Source organism: Callospermophilus lateralis, chromosome 15, assembly GCF_048772815.1.
Source record: "Callospermophilus lateralis isolate mCalLat2 chromosome 15, mCalLat2.hap1, whole genome shotgun sequence".
NCBI classification, from domain to species: domain Eukaryota; kingdom Metazoa; phylum Chordata; class Mammalia; order Rodentia; family Sciuridae; genus Callospermophilus; species Callospermophilus lateralis.
The window spans coordinates 75,957,210-75,977,462 of record NC_135319.1 but is presented as its reverse complement, the minus strand read 5'-3'; the positions used below and the strand labels follow the sequence as shown (position 1 = coordinate 75,977,462).

General features: G+C 49.3%; 1 protein-coding gene across 2 annotated transcripts in view; it reads right to left on the bottom strand.

Annotated features, from left to right (window-relative positions):
* Positions 1-3,305: 3,305 nt before the first annotated feature.
* Rbm20 (RNA binding motif protein 20) overlaps positions 3,306-20,253 on the bottom strand; it is a 187,626-nt gene continuing 170,678 nt past the window's right edge. Inside the window, exons 11-14 of one of the 2 annotated variants that reach the window (XM_076834170.1) lie at positions 18,739-19,402; positions 17,085-17,219; positions 10,163-10,284; positions 3,306-6,232 (exon numbers count right to left, since the gene is read on the bottom strand). In XM_076834170.1, the coding sequence (XP_076690285.1) occupies positions 6,122-6,232; positions 10,163-10,284; positions 17,085-17,219; positions 18,739-19,402 (1,032 nt within the window). In that variant the 3' untranslated portion in view covers positions 3,306-6,121. The remainder of the gene's footprint in view (positions 6,233-10,162; positions 10,285-17,084; positions 17,220-18,738; positions 19,403-20,253) is intronic. The other variant, XM_076834171.1, reaches the window with a different exon arrangement.

Here is a 20,253-nt window from a genome sequence, read left to right as displayed (position 1 = left end):
CCCAGGTACCCTGCTCCCCAGGCATAATCTCCAGAGTAAGAGTAAGAAGAAACAGTGTTTCTTTGTTCCCCTTTGGTATTTTTTCCTATTTCTCTTGTGGTTGAAGGTCTTTCTCCATCTACTTTCTTGGGAGAGAAGGTATTGGGGAGTTCAGTTTCTAGAATTTAATAAGTATGATGTCTGTCACAGGTTCTTTGAAGTATAGCTAAATTAGGATGCTCTTGGTACACCCAGAGGTTAGTGGCTGTTGGGAGATGCAGGAACAAAGGAAAGCCCCTGGCCTAGACAGGCAGGTGAGAATAGTGGTGGACAGCATGGTTTGAGTTGTTGAGTACACCTGGGTTTTTCATTTTTTATTTTATTTTGCTGTACTGGGAGTTAAATCCAAGGGTGTTCTACCACTGAGCTATATCCCCAGCCCCCCCACCTTATTTTAATGTGCTTTATTTTGGGATAGGTCTCACTAAGTTGCTGAGGACAGCCTTGAATTTGTGATCCTCCTGCCTCAGCCTCCTGAGCTGTTAAGATTATAGGCCTGCATTACTGCTCTGGGCATAGACCTGGGTTTGAATCCAACTCTGCTTCTGATGGCCTGTCTGACCCTTTGCAAACCACTCCATCTCTCTCTAAGCCTCAATTTCCCCTGCTATGAAATGGGAAGAATAGCAGCACCTGCCTCTTGGCATTGACAAGAGCTCAAGGGAGACTGTCCCTGCAGAGTACACACTGGGTATGGTACATGGACGGGCCCAATCAGCAGGGCTAATGCTGGTCCTCACAGTAGCTCATGGAGGGCAGGAAAGAAAAATGCAAGTGAACCTTAAGGTCCCGTGATGCAGTGACATGGCTCTGGCCATGCTACTGTTTCCTGTCACTGCAGTCTCTCCAGAGGATTGTGGGCTCTGAGCAGTTCTCTGTCTGCAGAGGCAGAGATCCCATCAGATCTCCAGGAATCTTCCTAAGGACCTCCATGCTTTCAGTCATTATCACAGACAAAGAGTGCACTGAAGACTGGCTTTTCCTAAGTGCAATAACTAAAAACATCCTGCCACATGCCCCAAACCCAGTCTCATGACCATCCCCTCCTTCTCTGCCAGCTCCCACCATCTCCATCTGCCAAAGGCTGGCTGATCTCCTTTTTCTACCCCTACACCCACTGTATCAAGCCTTTTTTATACTAGAATTCCCTCAACCTTGAATGGTCTCCATTCATATGGTCTCCTGCACCCCTCAACCAGTAAAATAAATGCCCCTTCTATTCTAGGAGTTTCTGGGGAAATCCCTGCTTGACATCTAGGGTAGCATTGTTCACAGTGTGATCAGAGAACTCTACCTGCACTGAATCACCCCAAAAATCACCCCTGCTAAAATGCACACATCTGGGCCCTTCCCATGACTAGAATCTTCACAGAAGAGGGCCAAGAATCTGTATTTCTTACACGTTTTCCAGGTGATTCTAAAGCATGAGCCCAGATTCCTACCACCACCTAGGAGGAGAGTCTATATTTACTATTATTCGAAAGGTAACAGGTCTCGAGCCAGATAGGGCCAAGGTTTGTATTCAAGTAGCCTGACCTAGTGGGGCACTGTAAGCAGCAACTCCAGTGTCTAGGCCATGACAGAGGCAGGGGCAGTCTGGAGCTGACTTCCGGGGCGAGGTGTGGAAACATGGAGCGGGGGTTGTGTCAGGGCTTCACCCCAGGGGACTGGCTCAGAACCACGCTGTAGGGCCCACAGGATCAGAGAGCAGATAGGAACACCCAGGGATGGGGAATGACTTCAACTCGGGGAGGGGTGCAGGCAGGGCCTCCACACTGCCCAACTCCAGTGGCCATTATTGCTAGAGTCCAGTGTGGCTGGTGCTCTCCAGAATTGTGCCACCTAGAAAAACAAACAGGTTGCAATGAGGCACTGGGGGCGTCCTGGAGCCCAAACTTAGGGCAGCAGCGTGAGCTCTAGGCCCATTCCCTGCTTCTGCCAGCTTAGGGACAGACAGCAGCTGCAGGGAAGAATGCTTCTTTGGCTGAGAACTGGAGGGATGAGCTCTGCCAGAGGATGGTGGCCATGGGGTGGAGATGAGGCAGGGGTGGGGGTGGAGCAACAGGTTCAACAGGAACTTTCTTCAGGTCAGCAATCTGCTCTCAACAATTACAGTAAGCCCCACTCTGCCCTCTGGGTCCATCTGCCCAGCCCCTTCCTACGAACTCAGGGGCGCTCAAGGAAAAGCCTAGAGAAGGATCTAGGTCATTTGAAGGACTGGCCAATGGAGTCCATCAGATTGGCCTTATTGTGCTGAAAGAAATGGTTGAGCTGGGCACGGTGGTGCATGCCTATAATCCTAGTGGCTTGAGAGGCTAAGGCAGGAGGATCATGAGTTTAAAGCCAGCCTCAGCAAAAGCAAGGTGCTAAGCAACTCAGTGAGACCCTGTCTCTAAATAAAATACAAAATAGGGCTGGGGATGTGGCTCAGTGGTTGAGTGCCCCTGAGTTCAACCCCTGGTACCAAAGAGAGAGAGAGAGAGAGAGAGAGAGAGAGAGAGAGAGAGAGAGAGAGAGAAAGAGAGAAATGAAATGATTGAGAAAGAGCTTAAGAACTCCTGAAATGTGGAGGATTGATGTACAGAGCACAAGTTGAAAAGGAAGATGAGATTGGGTGCTTTACAGGGTATCAAATGCTCTCACACTAACTATCTAACCTTGGAGGGGAGTAATGTCATTGCCTTTTATGCACTTAAGAAAGCAGGCCTTAGAAAGTCACAGGGCTAACAGTGGCAGGATGTGGCCTCTGTTGGCCCTGCTATGTCCACTACAGTACTGGCCATCAGATCTTCATTTTCATGGTACATGGAACTACCAGAGATGGCCTGATTATTGTGCAGGACAGCTGGGTTCAGTCACCGGAAGGCTGGGGTGCACTGGGGAGCAAAGCTAGGGGTTTGTAAGAGGCCAAGAGATTGTTTGCCTGAGCTCTAAAAGGGACAGCAGCCTCTCGCTTCTTCAGGCTCATTCCCCAGAGCCTCGCCCCTGAGAATCTCTTATTCTCTCTGGTTTCCTAACCAGAAGTCTAAATGGAAACTGTTTTGTTCTCTTTGTTCAAGACTTTAAATATTCATGAATCAGAGAGGGACCAGATCCCAACCTTTGAGCTGAGTAAGCTACCCACAGCCAAATGCTGAAGGACCCCTGCATGACATATGGACACTCACTTATAAGCTTTCAAATTCTCTTTATTAAAAATCTTTTCCCCCTTTTGTAAAAACAAACACATTGCGGTCAGTTATACAAATCAGGAAAAATGGTGACAATTTATAAGACACTCAACAAATTTCAATACTTTACAAGTTCAAACTTAAATTAACTAGTGTTTTTCTTTTTTCTCATCAACTCACAAAATAAACTCTGGTCCAGTTCAAGTATAATCTAACAGATCACTACCTCGGACTGTCCAAGAATGGGAAACCCTGATATTGACAGCTGCTGCTCACACCAACATCAAGTTCACCAAATCCTTTGGGAGTATTGTCTGAATGTATTTTATTTCAGGTGTTAACAGTGAAAAGATAATGACCCGGGTCTTCGGTTGTATTAACCCAGGACACAAATGAATCTGTTGCTCAAGGTAGCAACCTCTTTTGAGCCACCCTTTTGGGGAGACACTTTGAAATGGTTGACAAAAACACTGAAGAAATGCTTTACAAAAGAAATCATTATTTTCCTGGCTGCCTTTCATATACTGCATTTTATGTGACATACATAGGAATAAAAAGTGCAAATTATAGGGTCTGTGACAGGCCATCCCAATGGAACTGTATAAAAATAAATAGAAATAAATACGTGTGTGTGTGTGTGTGTGTGTGTGTGTGTGTGTGTGATCTCAGATGATTTTAAACTGAAGGTTCTAATTGAATGCAGAGACAGACTCTCCTCTCTCTCTCTCTCTCTCTCGGGGGTTGTCCCCAACTTTCCAATATGAAGGTCAGTCTACCACAAAGGGAGCCATTGCATTGTACGGGGACCTACCATAGGGATTTCCACAGGGACACTGCAGGGGTGGAGGGCCAGGAGATTTAATGAGGTCTGCTCCTGATTTCTGGGGATAAAGCTCCAGTTCCTCTAATAACAATGCTCATCTCTAGCTTGTGATGGAGGAGGTAGGCTCTTCCCAGCAAGATTCAGTGAAGGGGCCAAACTGCTTCTCCCAGAATCCTCTTCAGTGGGAATAAAGACACACAGGATCAACAGTTTTCTGAGAAATGGCTGGTGTTCAGAATGCTGGATTAAAACCTGTGGGGTGAGCCAGGGGTACAGTCTGGGCTGAGCCATAGCCTTCAGGGTCTTTTCTATTTGAGATTCCAACGTTCCTGAGGCCTCCTAGGCCTGCTGCTGGGCTCTGGTTTCTTGCTTCTTCCAACCTCTCCTCACCACTCCTGTCCAAACTGGTCTCTTTTCCTCTGGTAAGTGCCTTCACTCCTCTCTTCACCCAGGGACTGCGTGCCTCAAGGTTTATGTGTGATCGGCTTCCATTTTTACATTTGTTTCTTCTGTACCTCGGTTTCCTCATTGATCACATGTCAGTGTTGAACTAGATCATCTTTCTACCTTTCTTGCATTAGTGCAGAAGACAGAAGGTGCAGAATAAGGGGGAAAATAAACCCCACATAATCCCTGCGCAGTTTCTGCCCACATGGAGGAACAGAAACAACAGGAAGCTCCCAGGGGACAGACATCCATCTTCCTTGTCCCCACCCAGGGCACTAAGCCGCGGAGGCGCCTTCAGGGGAGTAACTCATCTCCTGGAAAGGGCACTGGCTCTCTTCTTCCTGGGCTCCACTCGTGGCATTAGCAGAGCCTCATTTATTCCAGCAGTTTGTCCTAAATCCTTCCACTGGAATATCAGGCTGAGACCCTGCATCCCATCTGGGGCCCGAAGGCACTGACCCCATTGGGAACAAGGGCTCTTCTGTTCTGCGTAACGTTTTGACATCAGAGTCTGCACATCTGGTCAGCCCGGAGCAGCACTCCATCTTCTGCCCAGCTGGAAAGGACCCACCTAGAAATACCTGGCAAACCTCAAGCCACTCTTCAGTCCTGTGGCCTTCTCTTAGCTCCCCGCCACAGAGGGATCATTTTGAAACCTCCCCACTTGTGAGGTCCCTGGACCCCCTGAGGGCGGGCACCCAGGGTGATCAAGGACAGATGCCGGTTCCTGGTTTTGGCATCTCTCCTGCCAATGCCGCATGGCAGAGGCCAGCGTCCAACCAGAGCCCACGTCAGTTTGCTGTTCCAGCTGAAGGGAAAAGACACTCCTGTCCTCGTTTTTAGTGAAAAATGAATCTATACCAGAATCACTGTCCAGAATAGAACAAATCCTGACAATCTCTGAAATTGAGAGGTAGGATATAACTTCAGAATTTATCAGAGCTTCAACCAGGCAGGGCTCTTTTCTTCATAAAATCAAGCTGATTTTACTTTAAGGCATTTCAATCTGATGGATTTCTAGAATAACTGTGAGGAGAAAGAGCTATTTATAATAGGGACTTTTCAAAAAAGTGGGGTTCAGCTGAAAGGAGCAGTTAATGAAGCCACTCTCTGCTGCTGTCAACTGATTCTCTCCAGTGGCCCCTCTCAGGACTGAGCTCCCCCACACAGGACACCCAAGGGACACAGAGATGCCAGGCTGAGACTCCTGCTGCAGATTCCCAGAAAGAACTCTCCTGACCCAGGGTTTCCATTAAACCTGTTCCTTGCATGACTCGGTCTGGCCTGACCTGTTATATCCCATTAAGAATTTAAACACTCTGAAAATCCCTGAGAAGTTGGATTTTATGAAAAGGAAATGATTCTTGGCACAGGAGGAAGGAGATGGGGGAGGGAGCAAGAGGCAGAGAGAAAAGCAAATTGAACGATTGTGAGAGAGAAACTGGGGTCCAGAGGGAGAGAGTTGAGGGTGCCTTGGCTCATGGAAACACTTTAGGGGTTGTTAATGAGTCTCAGGCAGCGTGCACTGCCTGGTTTTACTTCCTCTCTGCTTTAGTCCTATCGGGGAGGCCCAGCCTCTGCAGGCCTCCTCTTCTACCTTCCAGCAGCAGCAGCAGCAGCAGCAGCAGCAGCAGCAGCAACATCAGAGCCTCTTCCTTTCAAAGTGCGGCACGATTCCGCTGTCCTCAGGCCTGGGGCTGCCTGCCCCCTCTGTCTCCTTCAGGCCCTCCTCGGCCAGCTGGGACAAGTATTTCTACGATGAGGAAAGAGGGACAAAAGAGGCAGGGAGATGTCAGTGGTGACCTGAGGAGGGAGGAGAGGAAGGGGTGAGCCTGGGCCCAGTGAGTGGGCCACCCTCTCCTGTTGCCAGTTGCTTGTGGGGCTACAGGACCCCGTTATGTCAGTTTGCAAATAATATGAATCTCTCGTGGAAAGAGTACACAGTGTAGATACAAACCACTGCCACCCTGATCTGGTGCCAAGCTCTTTCTGCCTGCCTGGCTTATACACACTCCTGGAGGTCCATGATGGATTGAAATGGGCCTGTCTGCTCTGCGCCTGGGGGTTGCGTCCATGGCTCACAAAGTGCTCACAGCTAATGCTCTGGCCAAACACCAAGAACCAGCTGGGGTTGCTGGTTCTGGAGTCCATGCAGAGACACAGGACCAGGAGAGGCCTGGGACCCCAGCTGGGTCCTCTGACTGTGTCAGGGCACAGCAAGGACTTTGGAAAGAGCTCTAGACTAGGGGTCAGAAAGGGTTGGTCCAGCACAGAGGTTAAATGTTAAAGGCTCTGCCATCTGGTGACCTACGTTCAAATCCTGGCTCTCAGCAGGTCAGTGACTGAATATCCCTGACACGTGTGAAGTGAAGGTAACAGTGGGGACCTGGCGCAGGACTGCTGTGAAGTCCACGAGAGGCAACACGAAGCATTTGGCATGGTGCCAGGCACAGAGTGAGCGCTCGGGAATATCAATCTTTCTCATTAGGGGTGCCAAGGATTTGGGGAAGTCCCTCATCTTCTCTCAGCCTCAGGTTCCACTTAATCTGTTAAGTGGAAGCAATAGTTTTTCCTCACCCCTTCCCCTGGGATGAGACTGTGGCTTTTGGAGGTGGGTGCAGCCTGACAGGGACAGAGGCTACTGCAGGTGTCTGTGGGCCTGGTTTTGCTGCTGGGGAGCCTGGTTTCTCCTCTGCTTCAGCCAGGAAGGGGAGGTGGCCAATGGAGTGCAACGAGTATGGGCCTGCTCCTCTCCGAGTCCTGGAGCCACGCCCATGTCCACTTTCTGTCGAGTGCAGCTTCCACCTGTGGTTCCACATCACTCTGGGTGGATTCTCGCAGTGCCGGGAGTGGGGCATAGCAGGGGTGCCTTGGAGGGCATGGAGGCTCCTTCCCCCTGCTCTCTGCTCCAAGCGTGATCCGGCCCTACCTCAAGGCCTCCTGATGGGTGTTAACTTTACAAGTTGCCTGACTTAGGTGTCAGCAAGCACCTGCTGCTTGGGTCTGAATTCTTCACTATTCACACGTGTAATTTGGAGTGGGACAGGTGGAGCTGTACGGACAGAGACATTCTATAAAGGCCACTGACAGAAACCCTACCCGGGAGGACTCCGGTGGAGGCTTCCAGCTCCTGACAGATGCTCCAAGGAAACCTGAACTGTGGTTGGTCTGCATGAGGGGCTTAGCCAATGTCTGCACCGGGCGGCTGGGGACCACAGGAGTGGTTCTGGCTAGCTAAGGGAGGGGAGGGTGCCTGGGGTTTGGCACAGAGGCCCAGAACACAGCATGGTCTACTGCCCTGCAAACAAAACAAAACAAACAAACAACAAAAACAAAACAACAAAACAAAAATAGGCCCTGGCAAATCTGAACTCTCTGAATGACAATGACCTCGAACTGCTTGGTACCTGGGAATGCAGGATAAAATAAGATTCTCCCATCAAGGTATCAGAACTGGCTGGAAAGATTGTTTAAAATGCAAATTCTTGAGCCCAGCCTAGAGGCAATGAGAAGGCAGGGGACAGGGAGGTCCAAGGAGATGCACTTTTTAAAGATGCCAGCTGGGACACAGACTGAGGTTTGGGAAAACCAGGACCAGATGATCTCCAGGACCCTTCCAGCCCTGCCATTTCATAAGTCTCACTGTGTTGGGAAGAGGGCAATGATATCTTCAGACTGGATGACTGTCCTCAGTGGGCTCTGTGGATCCCAGCGTGAACCCCCTTCTCTGGCCAACTCAGGCTTTATCCCCCTACCTCCCAGGAGAGGTGGGACCTGTGGCTGCCTTGGTCAGAGCAGCTGCTCTGCTCTCCAGAGGGAAATCAAGAGGCTTAAGTGGCCTGAGTTTGGGCACAGCCAACGATAGTGATTTACAAATGCTGACTCAGGCCGTGAAGTTACATGTCTCTATTTGCAAGCCCAGTTAATACAGTAAAAAGAGGAAAGTGACTAAGAATCAGGCAATCTAGGCCCAGTCACTTACTATCTGCCTGGCCTTTGACAAATCATAGGCTTCTCTATGAGCCTGTATCCTTGTTATAAAATGAGAGTCAACTCACATCTGAGGTTTTTTGAATCTTTTTATTTTTTGGTACTAGGGATTGAACCCAAGGGCACTTTACCTGAACTACATCCCTAGTCCTTTTTTTTTTTTTTTCCTTAATTTTGAGACAGGGTCTTGCTAAGTGGCTGAGACTGGCCTCTAACTTTCGATCCTCCTGCCTCAGGCTCCTGATTTTCTGGGATTACAGGCATGCATCACCATGCCCAGCTGAGTTTCTTAACACAAGATGCATATTCCAATTGTCTGGGGAAATTTCTCAAATTATATATTCCTGTCCACTCCCTGTCCTTAACTCTACTCAATATCTGACCTAGTACATATACTTTCAAAAATATTGCCCAGGAAATTCCTGTTCACATCCCTGGTGAAGTACAACCAGATAAGCCACTCTAACAATTTAACTGAAATAGTAATGCTTGGTTTGGAATTAGGGTGCAGATGCTATGGGACTTGGAATTAGGGCACAGATACTATGGGAACTTTTTGAGCTGAGCTTATAGAGTAAACCACAACTTGCTGCTTATATAAAAATGGGAAGTTCCTTGAGATGTTCATACCTATCTGTTCAGTTGCTAAAACCTAGCCTGCACTAGAAGTTAATCATGAAATCCCCATTCAAACATAATCTATATTAGGTAGGTCTACATTATAGAACACACCACCATAGTTCATTGATTTTTTAAAATACGTTAACATCTCTGACATCACAATGCCTTTTACAGTTGATGGAGTCGTATATAGCTTTTTGAATTCGCAGTATAGCTTTTTCTAGTTGATATCAAAAAGTGGTGTCTTGGGGCTGAGGATGTAGCTCAAGGGTAAAGTGTGTGCTTGGTATGCTCGAGGCCCTGTGTTCAACTCCTAGTACCACACACATACACAAAAACAGTGTCTCACAAATGATGGCAGATTCAATTGGATGAAATTTGGTATATAGTATATTTTCATATGTAATCTTTTCATATACAATATCCATATTTATTTTAATTTGTTGTTTGTCTCCTACACTAAAATGGAAGCCCCTTGAGGACAGGGATTTTTGTGGCTGTAGCTCCAGTGTCTGGTACATAATCTGCCTGTAATAATTACTGGCTATCTGGATGAACATTAACTGGAACACAATCATGTTTTTCATTCTAGCAAAGAGGGCTACCTGCACAGCGGAAGAGAAACAGAAACATACCACCATAGTTCATTGATTTTGGGACACCTTATGGTCAGTCCAGGTGTAGCTGGAACTACCAGGTCTGGTGGGAAGAGGTCAGCGCCAGCCTTGGGCCAGGAGACTCAAGCTATTCTGTCTAGCTGGGGAGGCAGCTATTTAAAAAGCAGGCCCAAACAAAAGATGTAAGTACTAAAGGTGAGACGGATGCTCTGGGAGCCACCGGGTGCCATGGCCTGGTGTCGTCAGGGGTTATCCACATGGGAGGAGGACATAGAAACTCATGGAAGCAGACCTGAAGGGCCTGCCTAGGGAAAGCAAGTCTCTGTGCCTTGGGTATGCCTCGTGGGTGGGAGCGACAGTCAGGGGCAAGCAAGGCCGGAGACTCTGCATGCCTGGCCTGAGCTCAGAGAATGGTGAATCCCAGAGAGTGCCGAGCAAGGAAGGCTGGTGGTTACCTGTAAGTTCCTGTAGTGGACAGCACTGCGACAGTGGCTCACCTTCGCCGCCTCCTCGCTTGTGTAGAACAGCCCACACAGCTTGCAATAAAATCCAGTCCTGGGAACCACAAACTCCACACCTGAGGGAGGATGGGGAGGAACAGGCAGGTGTTAGGAAAGTGGTGGGAGGCCCCATGGACTTGTCAGCCACCAGGGGAACCCAGAGCTCGGAGCTCCACCTCACTTGGTGTTGACTTTGGCTGGTTCCCTGGCTTCTCCAAGCCTTACCTCAGCCGCCTCATTTGCAAAACAGTCACAGAGAGGCAGCCCCTGCTTCCTTCATGGGGTGGGGGTGGGGGTGCTGTGGAGGTAAGGGCTGTGCTTCTCAGGAGGTGGCGAGTGCTTAGCAATCACATGCTCTGCTTCCTGCCTCTGGGAAGCCAGGAAGACTCTCCTACACCAACTTGCTTTCAGGGAAAGATGGAGGAAGGACATTTCTGATATTTCATTGCTTTGGGATTTCATTTCTCTACACTATACCCTTCTCTGAAGCTATTGTGACCAGGATTCTGAAAAAAATTCTCTCAATTTTGTTTATTTCAGAAATATGTTCATTAAAGAAAAATGCTTAAATAATTAAAAGTGAAGGGAAAAAAAAGATCACCCCAAATCACTCCAACCCAGTTTCCTTTCATTTGATTTATCTCCACGTAGAGCCTTTTTCCCTTCCTTCCTTCCTTCCTTCCTTCCTCCCTCCCTCCCTCCCTTCTTCCTTCCTTCCTTCCTCCCTCCCTCCCTTCCTCCCTCCCTTCCTCCCTCCCTTCTTCCTTCCTTCCTTCCTCCCTCCCTCCCTCCTTCCCTTCCTTTCTTCCTTCCTTCCTTCCTTCCTTCCTTCCTTCCTTCCTTCCTTCCTTCCATAGTTTTAATCATACCCTACATGCAATCCTGTATCCTCCCTTTTCCGCCAACAAGTGTATCTTACACATTTTACCACCTTCCTCCCATCTTTATATCTGATCCATCAGTTAACAGCATTTCCTTTGTGATTTTTAAAAATGTAAGTCCTGGAATTCTGGGAGGCTTTTTGATACAAAAGACACCCCGCCCCCCATACACACACCCCAACCACAGTGAAGTGACAGTGTCACAGTCAAAGGATTCATTTTTGAAGCGATGGTGGCTAGTCCAGCTTCTGTGAAGGTGTTTGGAGGTCGTGGTTTCCCTCTTGAAGACTTGGTCAGGGGAATGAAGAGGGTCTAGGGTCTGAGAGGGTCTAGGCCAGACAGAGTCTATGCAAATTGGGACACGTTAGCTGAACCTGGGGCCCAGTTTCCTCTCCTGAAAATTAGGGTCAGAAGAACACACACCCCGTGCCCTGTGCTGCAGAAGCTCCATCAAGACAGCAGGTGTAAGGACTGTGACAAGCAGGAAACCAGGGGCTAAGGCTCAGGCCCTCAGGTCCCACCTGGGGGTTGGGGGACATGCTCTATGTGTGAGCAGATATCACGGCTCCTCTGCTAAGGAAGGCAGAGCCAAGAGATCAGGCACGCCGGGCAGAAGGAGAGAGGAACACAGCTTCTCCTTACAGGGAGGGAAAGGACAAGCTCCCACTCATGAGGGCCCCGAGTCTACTCCTGACCACAACCCCAGGCGCCCCCCTCACTTTCCTCCTCTGAGCTAAGCGCCTAGGAGACCTGTCATAGAGAAGCAGCCTGGACTTGTAATTAGAACTTTTCCCATCTCAGTCCACTTATTAGTGCTAAGGGACAGCCCTGACAGAGAAGAGGAGAGAGGGAGAGAACCCAGGAGGCCCCTGGCTGCCGAGGCCTGCCTTGACCGTGACTGCGCTGTGGTTTGGGCCCTGCGGCCTCCTCAGCCTGGGTTTTCTCTCACTGCCACGTGGCTGGCCGGCAGAGCCCTCCGAGTCGGCAGCAGTCCTGAGCAGGTGTCCCTCAGGTCCAGCTGCCCAGAGGGGGCTGAATGTCCTTCCCCTTCTCCTTCCCCCAACCCTGACTGCAGAAGGACATGTGGCCTTTCCTGGGCCAGCTGTCCCCTCCACCTCACAAATAAGCTCCTGCTGTTGCTGGGGAAGAGCTTTAGCCAAGGCCCGCCTCCTGCCCCCAGGGCCACCTACAACAGTCTTGGGCTGGCTGCTCCTCAGGGCCCACACAATCCACGGACAGAGGACTTTGATCAGTCCCATCCTCTGTCTCACACCAGACCCTGCAGGCCAACAGGGTGGCCTGGAGCAGAGCCCTGGAGTTTCCACTGTAGGCCCTGGCCAAGCCTCTCTGTCTTGAGACCCCCAGAAGGGGTGCAGCTGCCTCAGGAGTTCCCACAGAGCCTGAAGCAAGAACTGAGCTGGCAGCTGCTGTGTCTTGCAATCTGAGCTGCCCAGCTATCATCTATGGGGTTCTGGGTGAGATTTCACTTCAACAAAGGCTTCCATTGCCAAAAGGCGGGCGAGGGGAGACTTGGAAGAAACCACAGTACAGTGGAGAAAATAGGCATTTAGAGTCAGATAAGCCTAGCTCTTTTACCTACGCTGTGTGACCTTGGGCACATTAATTAACCTCTCTGAGCTTGGTTTCCTTATCTGTAAAATAGGAATAATCAGACCACATATGATGCCATGGGAAGCACCTGTCAGTTTTCCTGTATTCGTTTGGAAACACATGTTAACTATTTCTTCACAGAAGACAAGTGCCTAATTACTGGCCCTCTTGCCTGCCCCCACCCTTCCCCAAAGCCACCTAGAGAACTGGATCTACAGTTTGTATCAACTTTCTTCTCTGCCCTGCCCAGTAGGTTGGATCACAGTCCAAGGACAGGGAAAGAGAAGCTAGGGCGGGAGAATCCCCCAAAGACTGGTGGTCCACTCAGATTAAGTGGGAATGATGCAGGCACCATGTGGCCATACCACTGCTTCAAGGGGCCTCTAGAATGTGGGCTCATGGAGTGGCCAGCACCCCAGAAACACGGCTGTGGCCCCAACGTGCTCTGGAGTCACTCAGTCCTCCCAGTTTTCAGCCTCTGTTAAGTACCATCATTAAAGCTGCCTTTGCCTTCTAATAATAGCTCCTGGCAGGGTAATTATGACTCTGCCATCCTAGGAAGCCTGGTGTGCAGGGAGGGGAAGCTCACTTTTATCCGCAGTGCTCTTGGGTCCTGGGAAGAGCAGGCCTTGGCAGGCTTCGTCTGCCTGGGGTCACACAGAGCCAGCCTCAATCACAAGAGCAGCGCCCGCCCCAGCCGCGCCTGCCCCAGCGTCTGGCAACAGGACTGACCTCCCTTTCCTCCCAGTGGGGTGCCTAGTCCTTGGCACCCCCTCATTCCACCTCCCTACTCTTCTCAGAGACAAAATCCGAAAATGATGTCACCTCCCTGGAAATCTCTCTGCAAGCAGGGACCAGTCTTGGAGGGCGAAGGGTTCACAACCCCAGTAGGTAGGAAGCACAGTAGGTCTCAAAGACTATTTCATGAATAAACAGTCACAATAGATAACCCTTAGTAAGTACCTCCTACTGGCAGGCACCAAGCCCTCACGAGGATCCGTTCCTTCAGTGCTCAAAATAACTCTACGTGGCAGGTTTCTATTACTGTGATTTATAGGGGAAGAAACCCAAGCGGAGGTGACATGAGTTACTCTTTGTCACTCAGCCATTAGGTGGTAGAGGGGGGATCTGAACCCTGGGAACCAGACGCCACAGTCTGTGCTCTTAACTTCTGCACAGAAACTGCCTTTTGAACACTGCACTGTTGTTGCCTGAAATGATTCTGTGTTAGAGATAACACTTGCCCCTTTGGAGGACAGGAGGGCAGGGTGGTCAGAGAGCAGGCATCCTGAGTTTGAAGTTGAACTTGCTGTATGAACCTGAGAAAGTCTCCGGACTTCAGTTTTCTCACCTCTTAATCACAGAAAAATAGAATCATGTCGGTTCTAATGAGCTATGGGGCCTCTAAGCTAACTGAAGACAATCTGTCTAAACCGAAAAACAACCCAAACTAAGTAAATGAATCAACAGAATGTGATGTATCCACATCCGGAAGGCAGTTTTCCTCAACAACAAAAAGAAACAAACTATCAATACGCTCCTCCCCAGAGATGTATCTTCTTATTAGGGGAAATAGAAGCAGTTGGGCAAACCTACAATATACTATAGGGTTTCCTTTATATAAAACTCTAGAAAATGCAAACAAATATTTAGTGTCAGAAAGCAAATCAGTAGCTGCCTGGGGACTGAGGTGGGGGGGCAGGGGGAGGGATTATAGGGAATCTCAGGAAGTTTGGGGGTGATGAACATGTCCAGTACCTTGATTGTGGCGATGGTCTCACAGGTACATATACGTGTCAAAACCCATCACACTGCACCTTTAAATATGTGTACTCCATTGTATGTCAATTATACCTCAATGTAACAATTTTGAAAAATGGGGTATCATTTTTCCCGTAACAGGCTGGCCAGGATTGCAAGCTAAAAACACCAAAGTCGGCAAGGAGGTGGGGAATAGGAACTCTCCTTCAAGGTGAGTGAAAACTGATATCATCTTTTTGAAGTGCAATTTTGTAACAATTATAAAAATTTTAAATGCAAATACAGATGGCCCACAGCTCCCTGCCGGCTGCTAGCACCCAGTCCCACAGCAGTGTTGGCAGCCATTCAAAGGTGACCAAACAAGCACATCTGGAGGGCAACAGGGAAAGAGGTGAGAACGGGGTTCTAGAATTTGAATCCTGACTCCAGTCTTTGCCAATCGTTAGTTTTGTGAGTCTGCATCCCAGGTTCCTGAACTGTAAAGTAGGGATAGAGACATCACCTGCCTCACAGGTGTTGTGAACAGTTTAAGTGAAATATTACATGCCAAGGATTGGAACGCTGTCTATAGGGTGAGCAATGACAATCAAAACAGCGATGACAGCGTTTCATCATGGAAAGAAAAAAAAAAAAAAAAACATGGAAGACAACCTAAACGCTCACCAGTGGAGGAAAAAATCAACAATTTGCGGCACAGGTTTTTAAGATGGAATATTTGCAGCCGTTAAAAAGCATGTGTTCTCTGTGTACCGCACAAAGACATCTCTGAGACCCACTGTTCAGTGAAGACAGCAAATCATGGAACATGATGTGAATAGCATGATCCTATTTTGATGCGAGAAAAACTATCCGTGGGCCTGACAGTGGCTGCCTGCAGGGTGGGGAGAGGCCGGGGAGATGAGCTAAGGCCTTGGACACTGACTTCATGTGGTTCTCATTGTTTGAATGAGTTTCAATAATCTTTCACAATTTCTGTAATGAAAAAAAACAATAATACAAGGTAGAAGAATTTACCTTTAAATTTTTGCTTGTGTCAATTGAATTTCAAGTTCTTGGATGACACAAGACTTGGGGTACACCCTCGATGGGTTGCCCCACCGTGCCCGGTACAGTGTCGGGGTGCCAGTGTGGACTGACTGAATGGCTGAGTGGACCGTGGCCTCTGAGAGGCAGGCTTGGCAATGGTTTGTCCAGGCTTAAAATATCTAGGAGCATCATCATGATTCATTCTAATGTCTTTTTTTTTTTTTTTTTTTTTAAAGTTTCTGCCTTGGGAGATGCTGTGCTACAAATTAATCCCTTAAAAAAAAAAATAAAAGAAAAATCTAATTCTTCACGAGTGGACAGTACACTTGGCAGAAAGAATCAGTGAAAGCTCTTTTGTTTCTTTTTAAAGGAGAAGAAAAAAAAGGAGGAACTTGGGTGGAAGGGGTGAGCCCCCACCCAGATGAGTGGTCCCCTGTGGTCATGGATGCCATGGGCTCATGGAGCTTCCTTGTGATGCTTTCCCACTGACATCTTCCCAAGCTCTTCCTCTAAGCAGCTGGTGTTCCTCCATCCTGTTGCTTTCCAGCCTGCCAGAGTCCATGCGAAGACTCAAACAAGGATGATGAGGCTGGAGTGAGTCATGGTGGCATCAGGGAACTCAGGGAACTTTCTTTTTCTTTCTTTCCTCCTTATTTTTTTCTCCCCGCTGTGGATTGAACCCAAGGGCACTCTATCACAGAGTCCCCAGCCCTTTTTATTTATTATTTGGAGACAGCTTCTTGCTAAAGTTGCCGAGGCCGGACTCCAGTTTGTGATCCTCCTGCCTTCACCTCCCAAGTTACCAGGATTACCAGTGTGCATCCCCACCATGCTTGGCCCAGGGAACTTTTTAACAGTACCGTTCCTCTTATCCTGAGACGCTGCCTAATTCTCCCTTTTAAAAAAAGTGTCCTAGGTGGTTCTATTATCACACTTCTTCCTGCCCTGTCCCCCTTTCCACCCTTGAAAAATTACCGATCAGGTCCGATTCCATGTTACAGGTGACAAAACTCAGGCTCAGGAGGGTATGACTTGTCTGAAGGCACACCGTCACCCGTAAATGGAACAGGAAGGACAGGGACCTAGGCCTCTTTGTGTTCAAAGCTCCTTTATCAACCATCTATCTACTCTGCCCCAGTCACAGTCTAGTCAGCGTCACTGAATGCCTCAGACAGGCTGGTCCTTCAAAGAGAAAAACTGTAGCAGTATTCTGGGAAGGTCAGGGACAAGGAGAAGATAGCAGCAGAGGAGTTTCATTTCTGTTGATTATGTGGAGGCCGCTGGGCCTCTACTCCCTGCCTGAACAGGGGCTGGATTTAGCCTCTCTGGAGGTCAAGAATAGAGCATTCTCTGACAGGGAGAACAGTGCTGTCCAGGCCTGGTCCCGTGGAGTATCTGGTCTACTGCGGGCATCTGAAATCGCAAGAGACCTTAAAGGAGCATTTTGCCCATCTGGGCTGTGGCATCAGACATTTAAAAAAAAAAAAAAAATCGGCAAGGACAAAAATGACAGAAAGCCCTGGGTGGGTGGGGGGGGGGTAGACAGGGAACTGTCACTTCCTGGAGTCGGATTTCAGGAAAGACTGCATTTCACCTACCCAGAGGAATGCTGAGTTCACTGAACACATCCTCCGGCTCCCAGGAAGGCAGGAGCAGGGGCTCTTTCAGCTCCACCTCAGAGTAGTCTGGTGATCTCAGGTCTCGCGATTTCACTTCCACATACCTGGGGTTTTCTGCAAAACATGAGCCAAGCCAAAAAAAAAAAAAAAAACACGAAATGAAACCCAGCATGCCTCAGAGAGTCCCTGTAATTCTGTCCCTTGCAACTGTGTGATTGGGAATTGTCCCTTGGACTGCTTAATCACATGAGGCTGGGCTGATGACTGCTAATTAGAACCAAAGCGCTATAATTAAGAGCGTTTTCACCGCCAGAAAAACTCCACACACAGGAACGCTTGGCAAGTCTTCAGGCTCGTCCTGGGGGGATGGGCTGCTGAGGCCTTCACCCCACCCCTCCCAGTGTCCCCCAAATCAGTATCGCTCCATCTCTGCAGGCACAGGAATTGTTGAAGGGCAATTGTGTTGACATCCAGGGAGGCTGGGACAACAGGTAAGGCCACTCTCACCCCAGGCTTACAAAGCGGTGACCAGGTAAGCTAATAAACCTCTAACACGGGCACATGTGGAGACCTAGGCTGCAAAATAAAAGGGGTTCCACTGGAGAACTGAAACTGTCAGCACCCCTTTATTCTTGCCTCCTCAGGTCAGTCTGGGCCTCCTGGTTCCTCTAGCAACCAACAGGCAGCTTGGTGGCAGAGTTTCCATGGAGACTCCAATCCCAGCAGGTGAAAAGCAGCTCAGGTCAGCTTGACATGGAGGAAGAGTCCCATCCCCCAGGTCCCCTACAGCTTGGGCCACCCACAGGGTCTGGGTTGAAATGTTTAGTTTTCAGCCTTTCCTCTGCGTGTCCTGCCCCGTGACCCTGACTTCAACCTCTGTTACGCCATGAGCTTTCTGTAAAATGAATCTCTAGTTATTTTCACTATGAGACTTTTCAGGGCTACTCTCCCTGCCTCCCTCCCCCGCAGAGCCCTTGATGGATCTCGGTTTCCACTTGGCAGAGAAGCAAGGGCTTAGCCTATTTTAAACTCTCTATTTCATGATGTCACAGTGCCCAGCATAGACACAACATCACCTCCGGTGGAGGTGGAGTCGTTCCTGGGACGAATCTTGTATCCCTGGCAGACCCTGGAGAAAAATGGACCTGAGATAGTAAGAAGGAGAACAAGCCATACCCTTGGCCAGGCCCTGTTCCTTCCCTGTCCCTTCTCTCCTGCCACACTCCCTCGCCCATCACAGAGAAAACAGCCAAGGGTCCCCCACATGCAGGCAGGAGCAGCTGGCTGATCCCAAGGAACCCAAACTCATTTTGCTCAGAATTCAAGCTAATTTTAGTTGTCTAAACCCATCTGGGCTCCTGTAAAGGCGGAGTGGTCCAGCCTGTCTGAGTTTGCTTCTCAAAGCACAGGCCGCCTCCTATCTGATTTCCTTTACACCATTTGCCCCAAAGCTCTTAAGAGTTTTACTAGGCTCGTTATGGTTTTGCTTCTGTTAGTAAATGACTTTCTGCACCGGCTTCAAGGCAAGTCGAAAGCTCCCTTGGTTTTGCGCCAGCCTGCACATGCCCATCCTTCTTGAGGGGAGCCATGGTCCGATCCACCCAACCGCCCGGGAGAAAGGGGAGGTAGTTACCCTCGGTCAACACTCCCGGGCAAGGCTGGCTTTGGAGGTCGGTTTCAGGAGTGGGGCTGGCTTTCTCCTCCAGGGGGCTGCCTTCACCAGCCCCATCTTCGGGGGTCCCCCTGGCCTTGCAGTCATCAAGAAATGGGCTCTGCTGCCGGGCCCTCTCCTCGGCTGGCTGGGGGGAAGACATTTGCTGGGCTGTAGTAGAGGCCAGACAAACATCTGAGCTCTGCGCTCCCTTTGCCTCCTTCTCGTAGCAATCTGAATCCTCCAGTGAGAGGCCTGTCTCGCGTTCAGCTGGCTTCCGCTCAGCGTCCAGATTTAGGCCAGGCATTTCCACGTCCGTGTCACTGGGACAGCTCGTGGAAGCCGAGGGCAGTTGTCTGGGCAGCTTGAGGCTGATCTCTGCAGCTCCGTTCCCTACGGTCTTGACTTCCTCCCCGGTGAAATCCTCGGCCAAGTCCAGGTCCAAGGTGGTCGTCACACAGGGACAGATTTCAGGGCAGATTTTGTCTTTCTGGTCAATCGGCATAATTTCTTCCAGTTCTGGGATGTCTGGCTCCATGATAAAATCTTCTTCTTCCCCTACCTCGTCCACTGTGACGAGCTCCTCCATATTCGTGGGGTACCAGTTCTCCCCCTCTGCCTCACTTCCACTCTCCCAATCTTGCTCCTGTGTAAGAATGTAGAACGGAGGTCAGAGAGAGGCGGAGGCATTCAACCAGGGGACACAAACCTTGGCCATAAGGACCCCTCACACCAGAAAGATTCTCAGCCTTCTTTCTTCTACCTGAGAACAATTACTAGGTAACTGGAAGCTGTAAGTCACTCAAGCCTTACATCACTGACACATGCTGAGGATGAGACTCAAAATGGCACAGGATTTAGAATAGATGCTTCATGCTTAATCTACCATGTTGAAAAATGAGACCAAGAATTTCAATCCCTAGTACATAATAGATGCTCGATAAATAGGTTCCCAACGAATGAATACATTATACATGCGAAATGCTTGCTGGAGCCAACTCCTTGTCCGTGGGGACACCATTAAAGGTAACTGTGGCATAGTCCCTCACACAATTCCTCTGAGCAGCCTCTCCCAGGAAGGCCACAATCTCCGTAGCCACAGCAACTTCACCCTCACCCTCAACCCCTCCTAAGGTTTTCCCCCTGGTGTTTCTTGCAGCTCATGGACTCAGCAGACAGATTTGGGAGATCAGCTGTTCCTGACCGGAAAGGTACAAAGCTAGCCATGTTCCAAGAACTCTCCCCCCACCTGCCGGGGGGAGCCCCAACCCAGGAGGACTGTAACTTTAACTTTTTTTTCTTTTTAATTAAATAAAATAACCATCACAAGCACGGTAGGCGTCCTGCTATTCCCCAGGTCTGGGTCTGCGGAGCTCAGGACCCCAGCTCCAGTACTGAAGCACTGTCTCCCTGTCTCCTGGGGGACCTGCTTGTTTGGAGAGACTGGCTCTGGAGCCGAGTCTTGTGGGGGGGCATGTGTTCTCTCTCAGGTGTGCA